Genomic DNA, 14,100 nt, shown 5'->3' with positions numbered 1-14,100 from the left:
AACATTCACAAGAACATGTACTGTACACAGTGATCAAGGTTTTAAGGTCTTCTATGTTGGTGCAAGGTGTCTTGCTAGCTAGACTAACTGCAGACACTGTAGGACAGAGAGCCCAGCTATCTCCCTGAGTAACTCTAAACGGAAATGTAAGTGCAGATCTTCAGTACTGCCCCCTGGACAGCTTTTAGGCCTGCAAAAACTATAAAACACACTGAATCCTCTGAATTCAGCATGTCTAACATTCTAGGACTCGACACACAAAGTACTGCACTTTGTTACAATCTGTAAGTGTCACCTGGCCTTGCCAGCAGATAGCTGACCCGTGTAGTGGTTGGCTGTGTATTATTTGGTACATGATATTCTAAATAACATTATTTGTTGTGCGGCGAGGTTAACTGTACTGGAGTGCTTATGAAAATATTAACTGTAATACATGGCAACAAAGGCCCAACATACTGAGAACAATGGGAGAGACATTATTGCACAATCCCACCATGCCACTGTCTTACGTACCCAGAAAAGGGTAGTACCCCTTCATACTATGTGAGACAATATATGTATGGCGAACAGCACTGTCCCAGCAGTGCAAAGCAAACCTGGCTGACATATTGAGTAGAGCTAGACATCAACAACATGTGATTATCTTAAAATGCTTAAGATAAAAACAGCAATGTTTTCTCTGATTGCAACTATTCTTTTCTAGTAGCTTCTTTAGGACACTGGTAGAAAGATACTACTTCATATGGACACACCCTCGTGTGTCTCCAGAGACCTTACTGCACATAGATCTGTATCTAAGTAGGGCTTCCTGGACCTAAAGGCATGAAATGCTCTCAAATGACAGAAAAGCACTCAGAGAGGATAGGTAGTATATGTAGATCCAGCATTTCAGTTTGCTTCTGTCTTCTGTCCAGTTTTAAGAGCATAATAATATATTTCAGGATAGTTTAGTCATCACTGGCCTTCAGATATCACCAATAATTGTTATATTTTTAAAGAAGCTCTGTCGTATGAATACTAACTCAGGGGGGTAGCTGATGGCTCTGTCAACCCTTTGCTGTGCCATGTAGTGTTTGAAGAGGGTGAGGTAGTAAGGGAGTGGGGGAAAAGGAACAGAGGATTTAATTCTCCAATCACATTGACTGGCTGCGACGGCAGAGTCTGTCTGAACCCAAAGCAGTGAGAGTTGGCGCAGACAGTAAATCCCCTCTAACTGATGTCTAAGGAGCTTAAATAACACCATCCTATCTGTCCACTTTCTATTCTTTTCCTCTTCGTCCAATCATGTAGATGTTAAAGTGATAGCGGTCACACTTTCTTTTCTTTTTACTCCCAAAGTCTTTCGAACCAGCTGGTTGAGACGCTGCTGGATGGTTCGGGCGATGGCACTGTTCTGCGGAGGGGGCCGAGGTGCGACAGTTCCAGATACTCTTCCATCAGAGCACATAACCCCCCCCAGTGGTCGGCTGCCCAGCACCTTGTTCATACAGCTTATCTACGGTGGGAGGGTGTATCTAGCATTTCTGACTGGTTCAACGTAAGTTTCACAGATGGCAGTCTGAGTGTGAACCCGTAAAATCTTGTGCTAAGAGCTCTTTTTGGATTCTAACAAGGACTCATAAGTGCTAATTATACATTTGATTTCAGCATCAGTAATCTTTCCATCCCAGAACCCCAAAGTTTGGGCAGTAGGCAATATCTGTTTGAGAGACCTGAGCACAAGCGCATTACCCTCCTCCTCCTCACTCACTGCTCTTATCTTACATGATTATATAGGTGTAATTTTATATATATATATATATATATATATATATATGTATATGAAAAAGAAACATCTGAAAAAACTTTCACAATACCTCTGTGATTCTCTCACTCTCTAAGTGGCATTTGCAAAGGGAAAAGGTATTAGGACTGAGGTCACTGATTGCATAAAAAAAATAAAGAGCTCACTTACATCAGTGTCTGAGGGTGTGCTAGTAAAAATACCTACAAAGATCAGAATAAGTGCTATGTTTTGTGCTCTGTGTGCAAGAGTTTGTAGGTGCGTGGTGGCAGACACTGAGTGTTTGCCCATGATTCACACAGTTTTAAAAAACCCTGTCTGTTTGTGAGTTTGATCATGGTCCCTTTAAACAGTTTGTTCATACGTTACAAAACTGCAAAAATATGGGTGCTACCAAAAAAGTTGAATGAAACAATAAACTGTTACTAGACTGACAACGGAAACAGGCATCATTACTGCAAATATCCACAAATGTGGCTGAGGATTTTAAGTATGTACATTCTACATCAAGCCTAGGGCTGTGCTGAACGGTTAAAGGAAAAAGGGGTACATTCAACAATAGTTTACAGGAACTGTGAGAACGAGAAAGTCAAATTTATATTAGAAAGGAATTCAACATGATGAGAGGTTTAAGGTCTCCTCATAGAAAAATATTTTTGAGAGTACAAATTATGCAGGCTACTCTTCAATAATTTCTCCGTAAAAAAGAGGTAACATGCACTGAGTACCCAGCAGCAGTTCCTGTAGTGTTACGATGAAGCTGAATGGACTAGCTTGCAGGGCGGGAGGTGAGAGGAGTGTGTCCTAAAGTGTAGCGTGCAGGATTGTCATTGAGCTGCTGGTTGGTTTTGCCTCAGCTGGTTGCCACATTTTTATCTCCCCCTCCCTACACCTCAATGTTTCTATTTGAATCATGCTGTTTAGCTAAACGGTGTTAGCCCTCTGTGGAGTCTGGGAAGGTGATTTCACTGCCAAAAACCTCCCTATACAGAGGGGGAAAGGTATACGCTGTCTCAGGGTGAACCAGACGGAAAAACTCCAGTTTGTCGATGTGAAGGTTGCAAATGGACTTCATTATGGGAAGCTTAGACACCATCTAGAGGGGAAATACAGAAGACGAGAAAGAGTTAAAAGAAATACATACAATAAACATCTTATTAATACAGTAGTTGAACAAAGCATCATGTCACCGTGATGTAGCAGGCTTTGTACCTTAGCTAGTTTCTCTTCTGATGCTCCCTCTTTCTGTAGGCAGCGCTGCAGAGCCACGTAGACTTTCTCCTGCAACTTCTGTATCTTCTGAACATCTGTCAGCCAGGGTCGGTCTGAGGGAAATTATAGTGACAAGATGTTGTCATTAGTGTTGTCAGGTCGCCAATTTGAAACTGCAGCTTGTTTAAAATGTGCAAACGTGGCGGATGAATACTAAAGGCACTGAGCATTACATGCGTTGGGTTGTATACCTTTGGCAGATTAACTTTGACTGCTTATACTTTTTAGATTGATTTCCTTCAAGGTAGCCATTGGCTTCACAACACAATAAAAATGATTTGCAGAGACATGAAACTTGTCTGAGATAAGTGATCTATCATAATGCCTTTTTTAAATGTCATTGCATTGCATGGTAATGCAGTTATCAACAGGGAACATTTTACCCTTATTGTGTATGTATATGAGTTTCTCTTCAACCTCCACGATTTAACAGTAGGCTGCCAATTGTCAGTGACAAGCTTGAAACTCGTGTGAGCTGATTTTCATACTGCAATGAACTGAAATCAACATCTGGCTGCAAAGCGGGATTGTAAAAGTGTATGTTATGCTACAATCTTTGCAGCTATTGCGTAACATGTAAAAGTATGGGTACGATCCCTTAGGCAGTTTCACACTGGCACTAAACCAATAAGCTGTCAGTGCCAGTACTATAGTGTCGCCATGGGTGCAGCATTGCAGATGTATGATGAATTTTATGTGTTGTGAATTTTCTACTGACAATGTGTAAATTTGAAGTGCATTAAATAATTAATTAATAATTAATCTGGCACAGCAAACAGATTTCTTCTCCTTTACTAAAGATCAAAAAGATAAAGAAGTAAAATCTCTGGATAGGATGTGTGAAGTGTATGAAATACTGTGCAGTGGCCTCTGCAGGTTTATTTCAGGCTAATTTAGTATGAGCTTAATACTACAGTGAGCAGGTATGTAGCCCTTTGCAAATCTGATACAGACATGTACATACAAGATAAATCCATATAACCTCACCTGGTGAGAGCAGCACAGCAGCACTGAATAGAGCCATCTCTTCCTCAGACATCTGTATACGGCTCAGGCTTTTAGCTAAGTCAAACACTGCATTCACAAGGTCGTCACAGCCTAGAGGTGGAAGGAGAAGGAGAAAAAAAAAATCATCAGCAAAACAGAAACTACTGACTGTGATGACTCTGACACAGATAATACAGATTAAAAAAGTTGACATAAAATCCCCAGCGCCACCTTTCATCATGTGTATGTGTTTCACATGAGAGAGATTGAATGTGTTGACTCACCAAGAGCTTTGAAAAGCTGAGCAGTGGCAAACTTTTCATCAAAGAGCAATGTATTATTGATGGGGTTATAGGCCCGACACATACGGATCAGAAGAACATCCATGCAGCCTGTGGACACACACATAAAAAAGAAAAAGGCTTAGTAACATATACATACATCTAAAATGTTCTTGGGCTGAACAAGTTGTAATGGATGATGGCTGTAATTTTTTAACCCTAATACGCAAATTATCAAAGGAAACATTAGATCCCTATGTGTAGGTTTTTGTTTTGTCCTGGGTAATGCAGGCATCTAGAGAAAAACATGCCAAATTGAATCAAGAAGAATACCTTACACAAAAAGGAAACATACTCCTCTCACAATATCAGAGTGCTTCTTTCAATTTTCAGCACTTGGAAAAATAAGTGACATTATCACTGACATGATCCATAGTTTGCACTGCTGCATGTTGTAGGAAGAAGGCCACCTATTTCTTAAACAAAAGCTAGTTAAGTCTGACCTTTCTTGATTATATAAAGTGAAACATTCTTCATGACAAGGTAATTTTATATAATTTACAGGTTGTTGTTTTATTGTCTTGGTAACTTCTAATTAGCCTACATTCAAACCTATAATCTTTCCACATTTTCAAGATTTCTGATAATGCATGTAATTGGTTTAATTAAATTAAATGCCTTGTGAAAACCTTTGTGTGCGTGCTCTTGTTTCTTTCATCCATGAAATGAGGAAAGAAAATACCTTGGCTGCCATTGAAAGCCATTAATCTACTGTTCTGACTGAGTTATTGTTTTTGTTGTCACTGAAACCCATACATCAAGTTCCAGTATGTGAAGAAATAGATCACATGTAGGCCTCTATGATTTATAAGTTGAGGCACTTTACGGTATGATGACCAGAGAAGGCACCATAGAGGAAGCAGCGTGATTAAAACAAGGCCAGCCATTCTTCAGAAGTACAAAAATCATGCTCCTTTTCAAGTCCCTCTGCTTGCATGTGATGTTGTACTATGAAGTCAGCTACCACTTGAGGGTAATATACTGTTCATATGACAACAGCTATCTGTGTCACAGCTAAAAGTTTTCGAAGTGATAAACATACACACAGCAGGTAGCTGTCTCGCTGGGGGCACATGTGTTGTAAAAACAGCTCCTGGCTGTTATGTGGCTAAACACGAAGTGTGGAACTCATTTTAGACTGCAGGGTGTGTGTGTGTACTGACCTGCTTTGAGGAGGATAATCTGATCATTCTGACAGAGGTCCATGAAGCCAGAGATGCGCTTGGCAAACTCTACCACATACTGGATTGCATTAGTGATGTGAATGGCACATTGTTGCCACATCACCTCAGCTGACTGAAAGAGAGAGCAAGAAACAGAGAGGCTTTTATGAGAATTGCAATACCTGGGAGGCATCACTAAGTCTGTGCTTGTTTAGACAACAAGAATATCTACTGCATCTCCCTTAAAGCTAGTGAGACAAAAAGCCCCGTAGGAAATGTGTGATGAAAAAGTTTGGATTTACGAACATTTAAAATAATGACCTATGGTGGTGAGAAGGGAACACTTCTATTTGTTGTAGGAAACATCTTTCAAGAAGTTTTACTGTTGTCAAACATACCTTGGTCTGGTATGAGCGTGTGTCTTCTGGGCTATACAAGGTCCACGCCATTCTCTTCAGCTCCTCTGTGCTGTAGTGGCTCGTCTCAATATGGGACTTCACCACACTCTGAGTTATACACTCTGAACAGAGGGAAAGTATTATTTTATTTTTTCTTCTTCACAGTCTTTACAGCAATGAGATTCATTTTTAGGATTGATTTAAGGTTCAAACACACAATAGTAGTGGCCATTACACAGTAGCTAGGCATTACAGGATTGATACTGACCTATCTCCAGCAGGGAGCAGCCTTCGGGCAGCGGGTTGAGGATAGCATGTGAGAAGAGACCAGAGTCGTGCAACAGCTGGTACTCATGCTTGATGCTGTGGTTGATGTCTACAAAGTCCAAGTTGGTCTGTTCTGGTGAACTCTGAGAGGACGAGCTGCTGCCTGCACTGCCGCCCAGCATGTCCAAGTTACAGTAGTCTCCACCTCCATCCTCGGGGGTCAGCGGCAGGTCAAAAAGCAGGCCTTCAGGCAGCGTGGTAATGTCGTCCAGATCGCTGAGTGCGGCGCTGGAGCCTCTTCTGTAGGTGCGGCCGTGGTCGGCCATGTCACCGTTCTCCTCGCGGGCGCCGAGGCCCGCACACTCCTGGGACTGCTGGTGCTTCTGGACCTCTGCATACAGGCTGTCACGCTGCTTTTTGGACATGCGACCAAACTTGACCGCTGCAACAGGAGGATATGAAGAAACAATGAAGGAAAAACATTCAAGAAGGTATGGCCTAGGTCAAACACGGATTACATGACTCATTCAATGTGATAAGCAAAAAGTGGGAGGTGGAAACTCTGAGTTAATTAAATATAGATCGATAGCTGAACTCACCATCACGGCTCATGCCCAGAGTGAGACACTTCTGCAGCCTGCAGTGCTGACAGCGGTTACGGTTGGTCCGGTCAATAAGACAGTTCCTCTGTCGTGAGCAGGAGTACATAGCATTGTTCTGCTGGCTGCGTCGAAAGAAACCCTACAGACAAAGAGACACACACACAAAATGTAAATCAACAATGTGAGCATCTAAAAGCTTGTTGGGTGTTGTAGATCATAAACAAAATGCTTTGATTAGACTGAGCAGAAGGGTGATAACAACACCTTAAAGGTTTTACCTACTATTACCACTAACAACAGGTGCGCTCACCTTGCAGCCTTCACAGGTGATGACACCATAGTGGATCCCTGATGATTTGTCCCCACAGATTTTACAGGGAATCACCTCTATTTGAGCTGGAGAGAGAGATGAATGAGGAACAAAAATCAGTGAAATAGTAAAAAAAATTTGAACAGATACAGATTAATTAAGCACCTCAAAACATAGAATAGTTTACTTATATATTTAGTTACCTAGCAATCGATTAATCAATCAACAGAAAATGAATCAGGGACTCTTATCGTTATCCATTTCAGCTGCTACACAATTGCCATCTACATAAACCTACATAGAAAACCCAGGCCGCAGGTATGTAACAAGTGAACATATATATGGCTACCATCCAGCAGCATTGCGATATAGAGACATTTTTTGTACCCGTCACAGGAAAATTCATCATTTGCTTTTTAGGCCTATCATGCTGACTGCAGATACTATCAATAAAACACCTCAGTCATATCAAATGAAGAGGGCAGCCTATAATAAAACAATATTTACTCTGAACAACCCTGATTTTTCATTCAAACTGAACTCAAACAACCTTGCATGTGATATTTTCTGGTGCAGATAGACTCACTTGTGATCTGCGCATTACAAGGTTTGACCTATAGCTAATGATGACGACATACATTTGTGATACAGGATTGTGAAGAAACAAGAGTGTCAAGAACACAGTAGATCCTGTGACTGACAAAGCAAACTGCGTACACATTATACACCTTGAGTTCATTGTGGAAGCCTGAGCCTTCTTACCCAGGAACAGCCTGTTCTTTTCATTATGTTGTTTATCTAAGTAGCTGGGCCTCCTCAAGCCCAGAATAGCAGGTCAATTGCATTAGCTGAGGCCCGGGGTTATAAAGTTTCACGGCTCTCTCTCTCTCGCTGTCTCTGTCGCTCCTTCTCCAGGATGAACAACATGTTAGCAGGTTCACAAAAGCATACTGCCGTGCTGCACCTTTTCAAGGCCTTCAATTGTAACCTACAAAATAACTGCAAGTGACTGTTGCTGTGTAGACTGTGTGCAAGATTTGATTTGGCTGCAGGGCGTGCCAAACAATCCCTAAACCACTTTTGTTGGGTCACACAGGGTATTAGGTAACCTGCAAATCGCAGCGACGGCTTTAACCGGCCATCACAGCTCTTCAGAAAATTGCTGTTTTCTAAGGGCTCTTGCTCACAACCAACCAATCACATGAGTCACTCTGTGTGGGGACAGATATGCGTCACACACTGAGGTAAAGCTAAAGGGGTTAGTGACTGACATTACCCCAATTTTTACCCCCATTATTTCTTCAACATTTTGCTTCCACAAAGACTTTCTGTGCAGCGCAGGTGACATATTTCAGTGTTTCGGTTGGGTAGAATTCCTACTGGCCAACGCAAGAGAGGGATATAAATAAATAAAGGCCAATGGAAAAAAGAAATCCCTTTCTCCATTGCTCCCTTTATCGCTCCCCCTCTAGAGCCTCAACCCCGCCCTTCAGCCTGTTATATAACTGCCGTCTGGCTGCATTCCATGAACACACTCATTCAAAGGTGGTTGTCCAGGCAACGGTGTGACGATCCCCCCCGCACTCCCATTGGCTGCTGAGTGAGCGGCTTTGTCTGTGACTCGCCACCTCACCTGCCAGTCAGCTGAGCAGTACCGTCAGGCCCAGAGAGCAGGAGCTGCTCCACTGACACAGTTTCTCATTCAGCAAAAGGGGGGAGGCACTTGTGGCGGCAGCCGCACAAGGAACACAACCGGGTTTCTTGCATGTTTTAAGGTGGAACCAAATCTGACTTATGTAAAAGGGAGGGTCATCATCTGGAAATACTTCCAAAAACATCTAGTGCAGTAAGCTGCAGCAGGGAGGATCAGACGTGGCTAATAGTAGCCCTCAACTTGTTGCAGCATGTCAAGTATTTGAGTGAAATTTCAGCTGTGTTTGAGCTAGACCATTAATCTATTTTTACTCTGGTGCAGTTGGCTGCCCAGAGATTCCTTCTCCGTTCTGGTTTATTGGCAAATACATGTTGCACAAATCACAACACAGCACAGACGTGTACTGTGTTTAGTGTAAATAACAGTGTGTAGAGCAGTTATTAGAGTTGTCTCTGACAGCTGAAGCAGTCTATTCTGCGAACATTCATTTTTCCGTATGTAGGGTTGCAGCATGGGCCTGAACAACAGTGTCTTTATTTATATTTCCATTTGGATTTGTTCTAAGGCTAAATGTCCTTACCAACAAGAAAAATACCAACTCTGTGTGTTTAAATGCTATTAGCATCTGTTATAAGCTGCATGTTTAAACCAAACAATCTCTATGTTGTAGACAGAATGTAACCATAGTTGAATTATATAACTTAACTTGGCTAGGTGAATACTAGTTTGAAGCATAAATGGAGATTAAACAACATCCAGCATATACGTAAATGACAAAACTACAACTACTAGTAATTCAATACACCTCATAGAAACTTTGTTGTACCTGTGCCAAAGTGTTGAAAAACCCATCCTATCATGATTTGCATAACATTTTTTAGAACCTCATTGCAGAGAAGCATCCTTTTACACGTACAACCTTTAAACTCAAACATTTGCGGTGATTTAAAAGTAATTTCTGTATCTGTCAGTCAGTGTGTCAGTCTCTGCTGATCAGCTATCAGTGCTGTAAACCCTCTGCTAGGGAGACTTTGCCCTCTCCTCCCAGCAAATCAAACAGAGTCCAAGGTCCTATTTACCTTGCACTTTACTTTTACCTGACATACTGTATACTTAACCTACATTCAAAGGGGCTTCTGGGGCCTCTATGGGAGGAATGGTATATATGGTGTATTATGCAACATACTATGAAGTTACCAACAGAAAGGCTTTTTCACAAGTTCTGAAAAAGATTAATTTAAAATTTAAAAATAAAAAAAAATAAAAAGTACAATTTCCCCCCGGGGATCAATGAAGTATTTCTGATTCTGATTCTGAAGTTGGCAATCATCTTTGTGTCCGCTGTCTGTCATTCTCTCTTTCTACATATCTCGCAATTCAGAGCCTAAACTACCACATGTTTTCCATACAGCTACTGTACGTGAACAGTAATGCTTTTTCTCTTCCTCTCCTCCCACTGACCTACCTAGAGATCGCAGATAGTACAATATGACCTGACACCAGCCTAAAACTCTTTAAAAATGCACGGCAGCTTTAGGTGATTACTCAGCAGATGCATTTGTAGTAGAATGAGGATCAGGCCTGCATCATGCATTGCCCTTAAAACCATTGCTGAAGTGTGTTTACAGTAGTAGAGTGGCACTGAATAAGAACAGCGGTTTACAAAATTGTTATTATTATTAGAAATGTTTCAGCTAAAACAGGGAGAAGAGGTCTGCGGTAAAAAGGGTAACATTTATAAGGTGTATACATTATGTAAGAAGTGACAAATAAGAGACACACATCGCTACAGAAAATATTATTGAAATTTGTAACATGTACATTGGGTGACTTAGAAAACTACACCTAGTAAACAATTTTCCCATCTCATGAATAAGGTTTACTATTTTACATACTTGCAACTTTTCCCACTTTTCTTATAATAAACATTCACACGCTGAGCAACAATGCTACGCCTGCCAAGAAACCAGGCTTCACACTCTGTGCCTCTGTAATCCCTCACCATTGATCAGAAGAGATAAAGTGCATTCACTTGATCGTGGTGTTTATGCAGCTCCGAGCCCAAACCCAAGTGGGCCTCTGCAACACAAGCAAAACCAGACTGAGGAATTCAGTTCACAGCATGTCATTTTGCACGCTGCTCCAAACCAAAGGAACAAATTTAGGATTATACTGCAGCAATCGCAGTCGCCTTGACTTAAAATCTCTTTAGGTCTGTTCAGATGTCACTTATCCTTATGCATACTTGGAATATAGATATGGCCTATCAAAATGACTTTGCCTTAAGATACAACACAGCCTTAAGAAAAATATTATTTTCATGCAATCATTGTTACAATATTGTGCTGCAAAATGAATTGTGTCCGTAGTTGTCAAAAGATACATAAAGGCACAGATCTATGCTAACATTTAGACATTTTGCCCGCAGACTAACACGTAGGCTGGTGGGAGAGTTAAAGCTTTAGATAAGGGGAAGGGAATCTTAGCGTGCAGTTGTCAGAGAGAAAGGGCACCTTGACACATACTGTAGCTCACCGTGAACTTCCCCAAGGCTGCACACTCAACAGATAGTGGCTCCAGGGCTGAGCTCAACACAGCAGAGGCCTTGGAGAGCAGAGCCTTTCTTCTTTACTTCTAACCTCCAAGACAATCTTCTAAGACTTCAGCTCTGCACACCTATTTGTGCACTGAGGCACTAAGAGTACTTTAGTGAAGTTTGTGTATTTGATCGTGTTGCGTCTTACCTGCCTAACCTGTTTGTTCAACTGTTACATACAGAATACAGTCCTAGAAGTACAACAGCATTGTTAATTGTAATCCATCAGGTATGAAGATGACTCTGTACACTGCTTGTGAAGACACACTCCAGCCTATTTTATGTTTTCTCTTCTCCTATATAGTAAATTCAATTGAAGATGTGAGGATGACATTGAAAATAATGTGATATTTTGGACAAAATCAGGTTGACAAGCTGTGCTTGACTGGAGTGACACACACCCTGGTTGATGTAAGTAACCTTAGCTGAGAGAGGAAACTGAGCTTAACTGAACCCTGCTGTGCTTCATGGCTACATGTGGGCTTGCTGTGCCCACATCCTGCTTGTCACAGCGGTGCATGGCCTTGACATCACAACACCACAAAACAAATCATTTTTAACTGTTAAATCTTACTTTAAGTAAAATTAGATATATTATATATTAAAATATATATTTTGTATACTTCAGAAATATTTGTCACTGAACTTCACATAAAAACAGTGTTTCTTTTGTAAGAAAAAGTAATAAAAAGGCAGCATGCATTAAAATCAGGCTCTTCCAGTGCAGCTCATATGGAGGAGCATTCTGCCCTGACAACTGAGGTAAATTATCAACAATGTCTCATCAGTAATGACGACAGACCATGCCCCTCCACCCTTTGGCACACGCGCACACACACACACACACACACACACACACTTGCTGTAATCCTCAATGACAGAACTAGGTCAATGGAGCGCCTCCTCTCTCTCTCTCTCTCTCTCTCTCTCTCTCTCTCTCTCCCCCACCCCCCTCAAACTGGCCGCCACACTGCTGACGCTGAAAACAAAAACACGCTGGCAGTCCTTAAACACAGCAAAACACACCATCAGTGCTTTAAGGCACATCACGCGCATTAAAGAATGACTCTAACTAAATCTAAACAGCAAAATTGTAAAACTAATAGTTGAATCGTATAAAAGTGATACGGAAGTGTAATAAAAACACAGCATATAGATAAGGGAGAATAGTCTAAGAAAAAGGGACTATTTATTCACTGTAAACAATTCCTGCCAACAGATCTCCGTGCGGGTTGACAGCCTCTGAATCACTCCGCTCCCTCCCTCCCTCCCTCCCTGCCCTCTCTCTTACATAACTGGAGTCGCTCACCGGCGAAATAAAGTAACCACAGCTACAACACAGGCAAAAATAAATAAGTTCACAAAACCTTTACAATTTATACAAATAGACTAAACACACTCCTGATTGAACCTTTCCGTATGGAAATGTATTTGTGCTATAATCAAAATCATCCACTTTTAAACATCCTAACGTGTACCTATTAAGCTTAAACATTGCGTATACAACTTTCATGGTCTTTTAGGTGACAATATCACATACAAGTTGGAAATAGGTTTTTATTTCCCTCCGCGATGCAGTCGGGTGTTTATTCCAGTGCGCGCCTGCAGCCTACGCACTTCGGACTCTGTCTCAAAGCAGTGCCTTCATCACTCTGAATGCAACTCAGAAGTTATTTTGCAAACACCAGACGTGTCCGACTGTCAAAAAATAAGTTCTAACAAAGGTAATAATTTCCACAAAACTCACCTCTCATGTCGGCGGTGAAGTCTAGACAACTCTTCAAGTCATACAACTCCAGGTGGAAATGAAGCCGAGAAACACTGAGAGCGACGCGCACTTATTTGCTCCAAACCGGAGCAGCTGAAAACTGTCACAACAGCAAATCCTCATATGGATTTTCTACCTGATCTTTGCACGCGCCGACCTTAAAAATAAACAAAAGCTACGCGGTGTGTTTCAGTTATTTACTTTCTGTCAGCTCTGCGCAGTCTCAGAGGTGCTGTTGCGATAAAACGCCTATAGAATAATAACGCAGCGGCTTCTCGTCTCTCAGCTCTGTCTTGCTCTGCGGTTCGCTGTAACCTGGTTTCGGCGCGTGGACTACACATGATCCTCACCCCGCGGACCGCCCGCCTCGTGCCCCGTGAGCTGACGCGCGCGCGACACCCTCCGCGCGCTTTAAGGAGGCTCTCGCCTGCGTGGGAAAGTGTGGCAGTGTGTCAGTTCAGACCGACAGTTAACCAGCGTGGGAACTATTTAATAACAAGCGCACAGTTTTATTTCCAGGCGGATTCTTTTCCTTTAATATTCAGCAGAAATATTTTGTTTTTCTTCCCCACTATTCCTCGATAAAAAGGACCTATGAGAGGCTACATGTTAAAGATCAATATTAGCCTACAAGGAAGAGGTCCCCATGAAGAACTCTATATACTCTAACTCTAATATACTGGCTATAAATGATCGGATTGGAGATTTATAAACAGACTTACAGGGCCATACTGGTGTTGTTTTCATGAACTATAAACCACATAAAAATCAATAGCAGAGACCAGCTCACAGTTTAAACCAAACTTTATTTCATTTCTGTTAGTTATGGTATCACTAAGACAATGCAAGTGAAAGTACAAGAGAAGCCTAACAAAAATGCAAGATCTAAACATGATGTTTGCTGTAATATATTTGAGGATTTATTCCAGATCACAGAAAATTCCAGTTTTTGAAAACTG

The 14,100-nt window shown here is 41.6% G+C and overlaps 1 protein-coding gene across 1 annotated transcript; it reads right to left on the bottom strand.

The window, feature by feature from the left end:
* Window positions 1-2,310: 2,310 nt before the first annotated feature.
* On the bottom strand, window positions 2,311-13,271 carry rorca (RAR-related orphan receptor C a). The gene is made up of 10 exons (XM_070908230.1): window positions 13,121-13,271; window positions 7,124-7,209; window positions 6,811-6,952; window positions 6,213-6,653; window positions 5,945-6,066; window positions 5,547-5,679; window positions 4,327-4,434; window positions 4,043-4,153; window positions 2,996-3,108; window positions 2,311-2,879 (listed from the first exon to the last, which is right to left on the bottom strand). Exons 1-10 carry the CDS (start codon window positions 13,125-13,127, stop codon window positions 2,718-2,720), a joined length of 1,425 nt encoding a protein of 474 aa, XP_070764331.1. The 5' UTR covers window positions 13,128-13,271; the 3' UTR covers window positions 2,311-2,717.
* Window positions 13,272-14,100: the final 829 nt, after the last annotated feature.

Source organism: Enoplosus armatus, chromosome 7 (assembly GCF_043641665.1).
Source record: "Enoplosus armatus isolate fEnoArm2 chromosome 7, fEnoArm2.hap1, whole genome shotgun sequence".
NCBI lineage: Eukaryota > Metazoa > Chordata > Actinopteri > Centrarchiformes > Enoplosidae > Enoplosus > Enoplosus armatus.
Note: the sequence above shows the minus strand (reverse complement) of the source record. Positions and strands in the feature narration are given on the sequence as shown.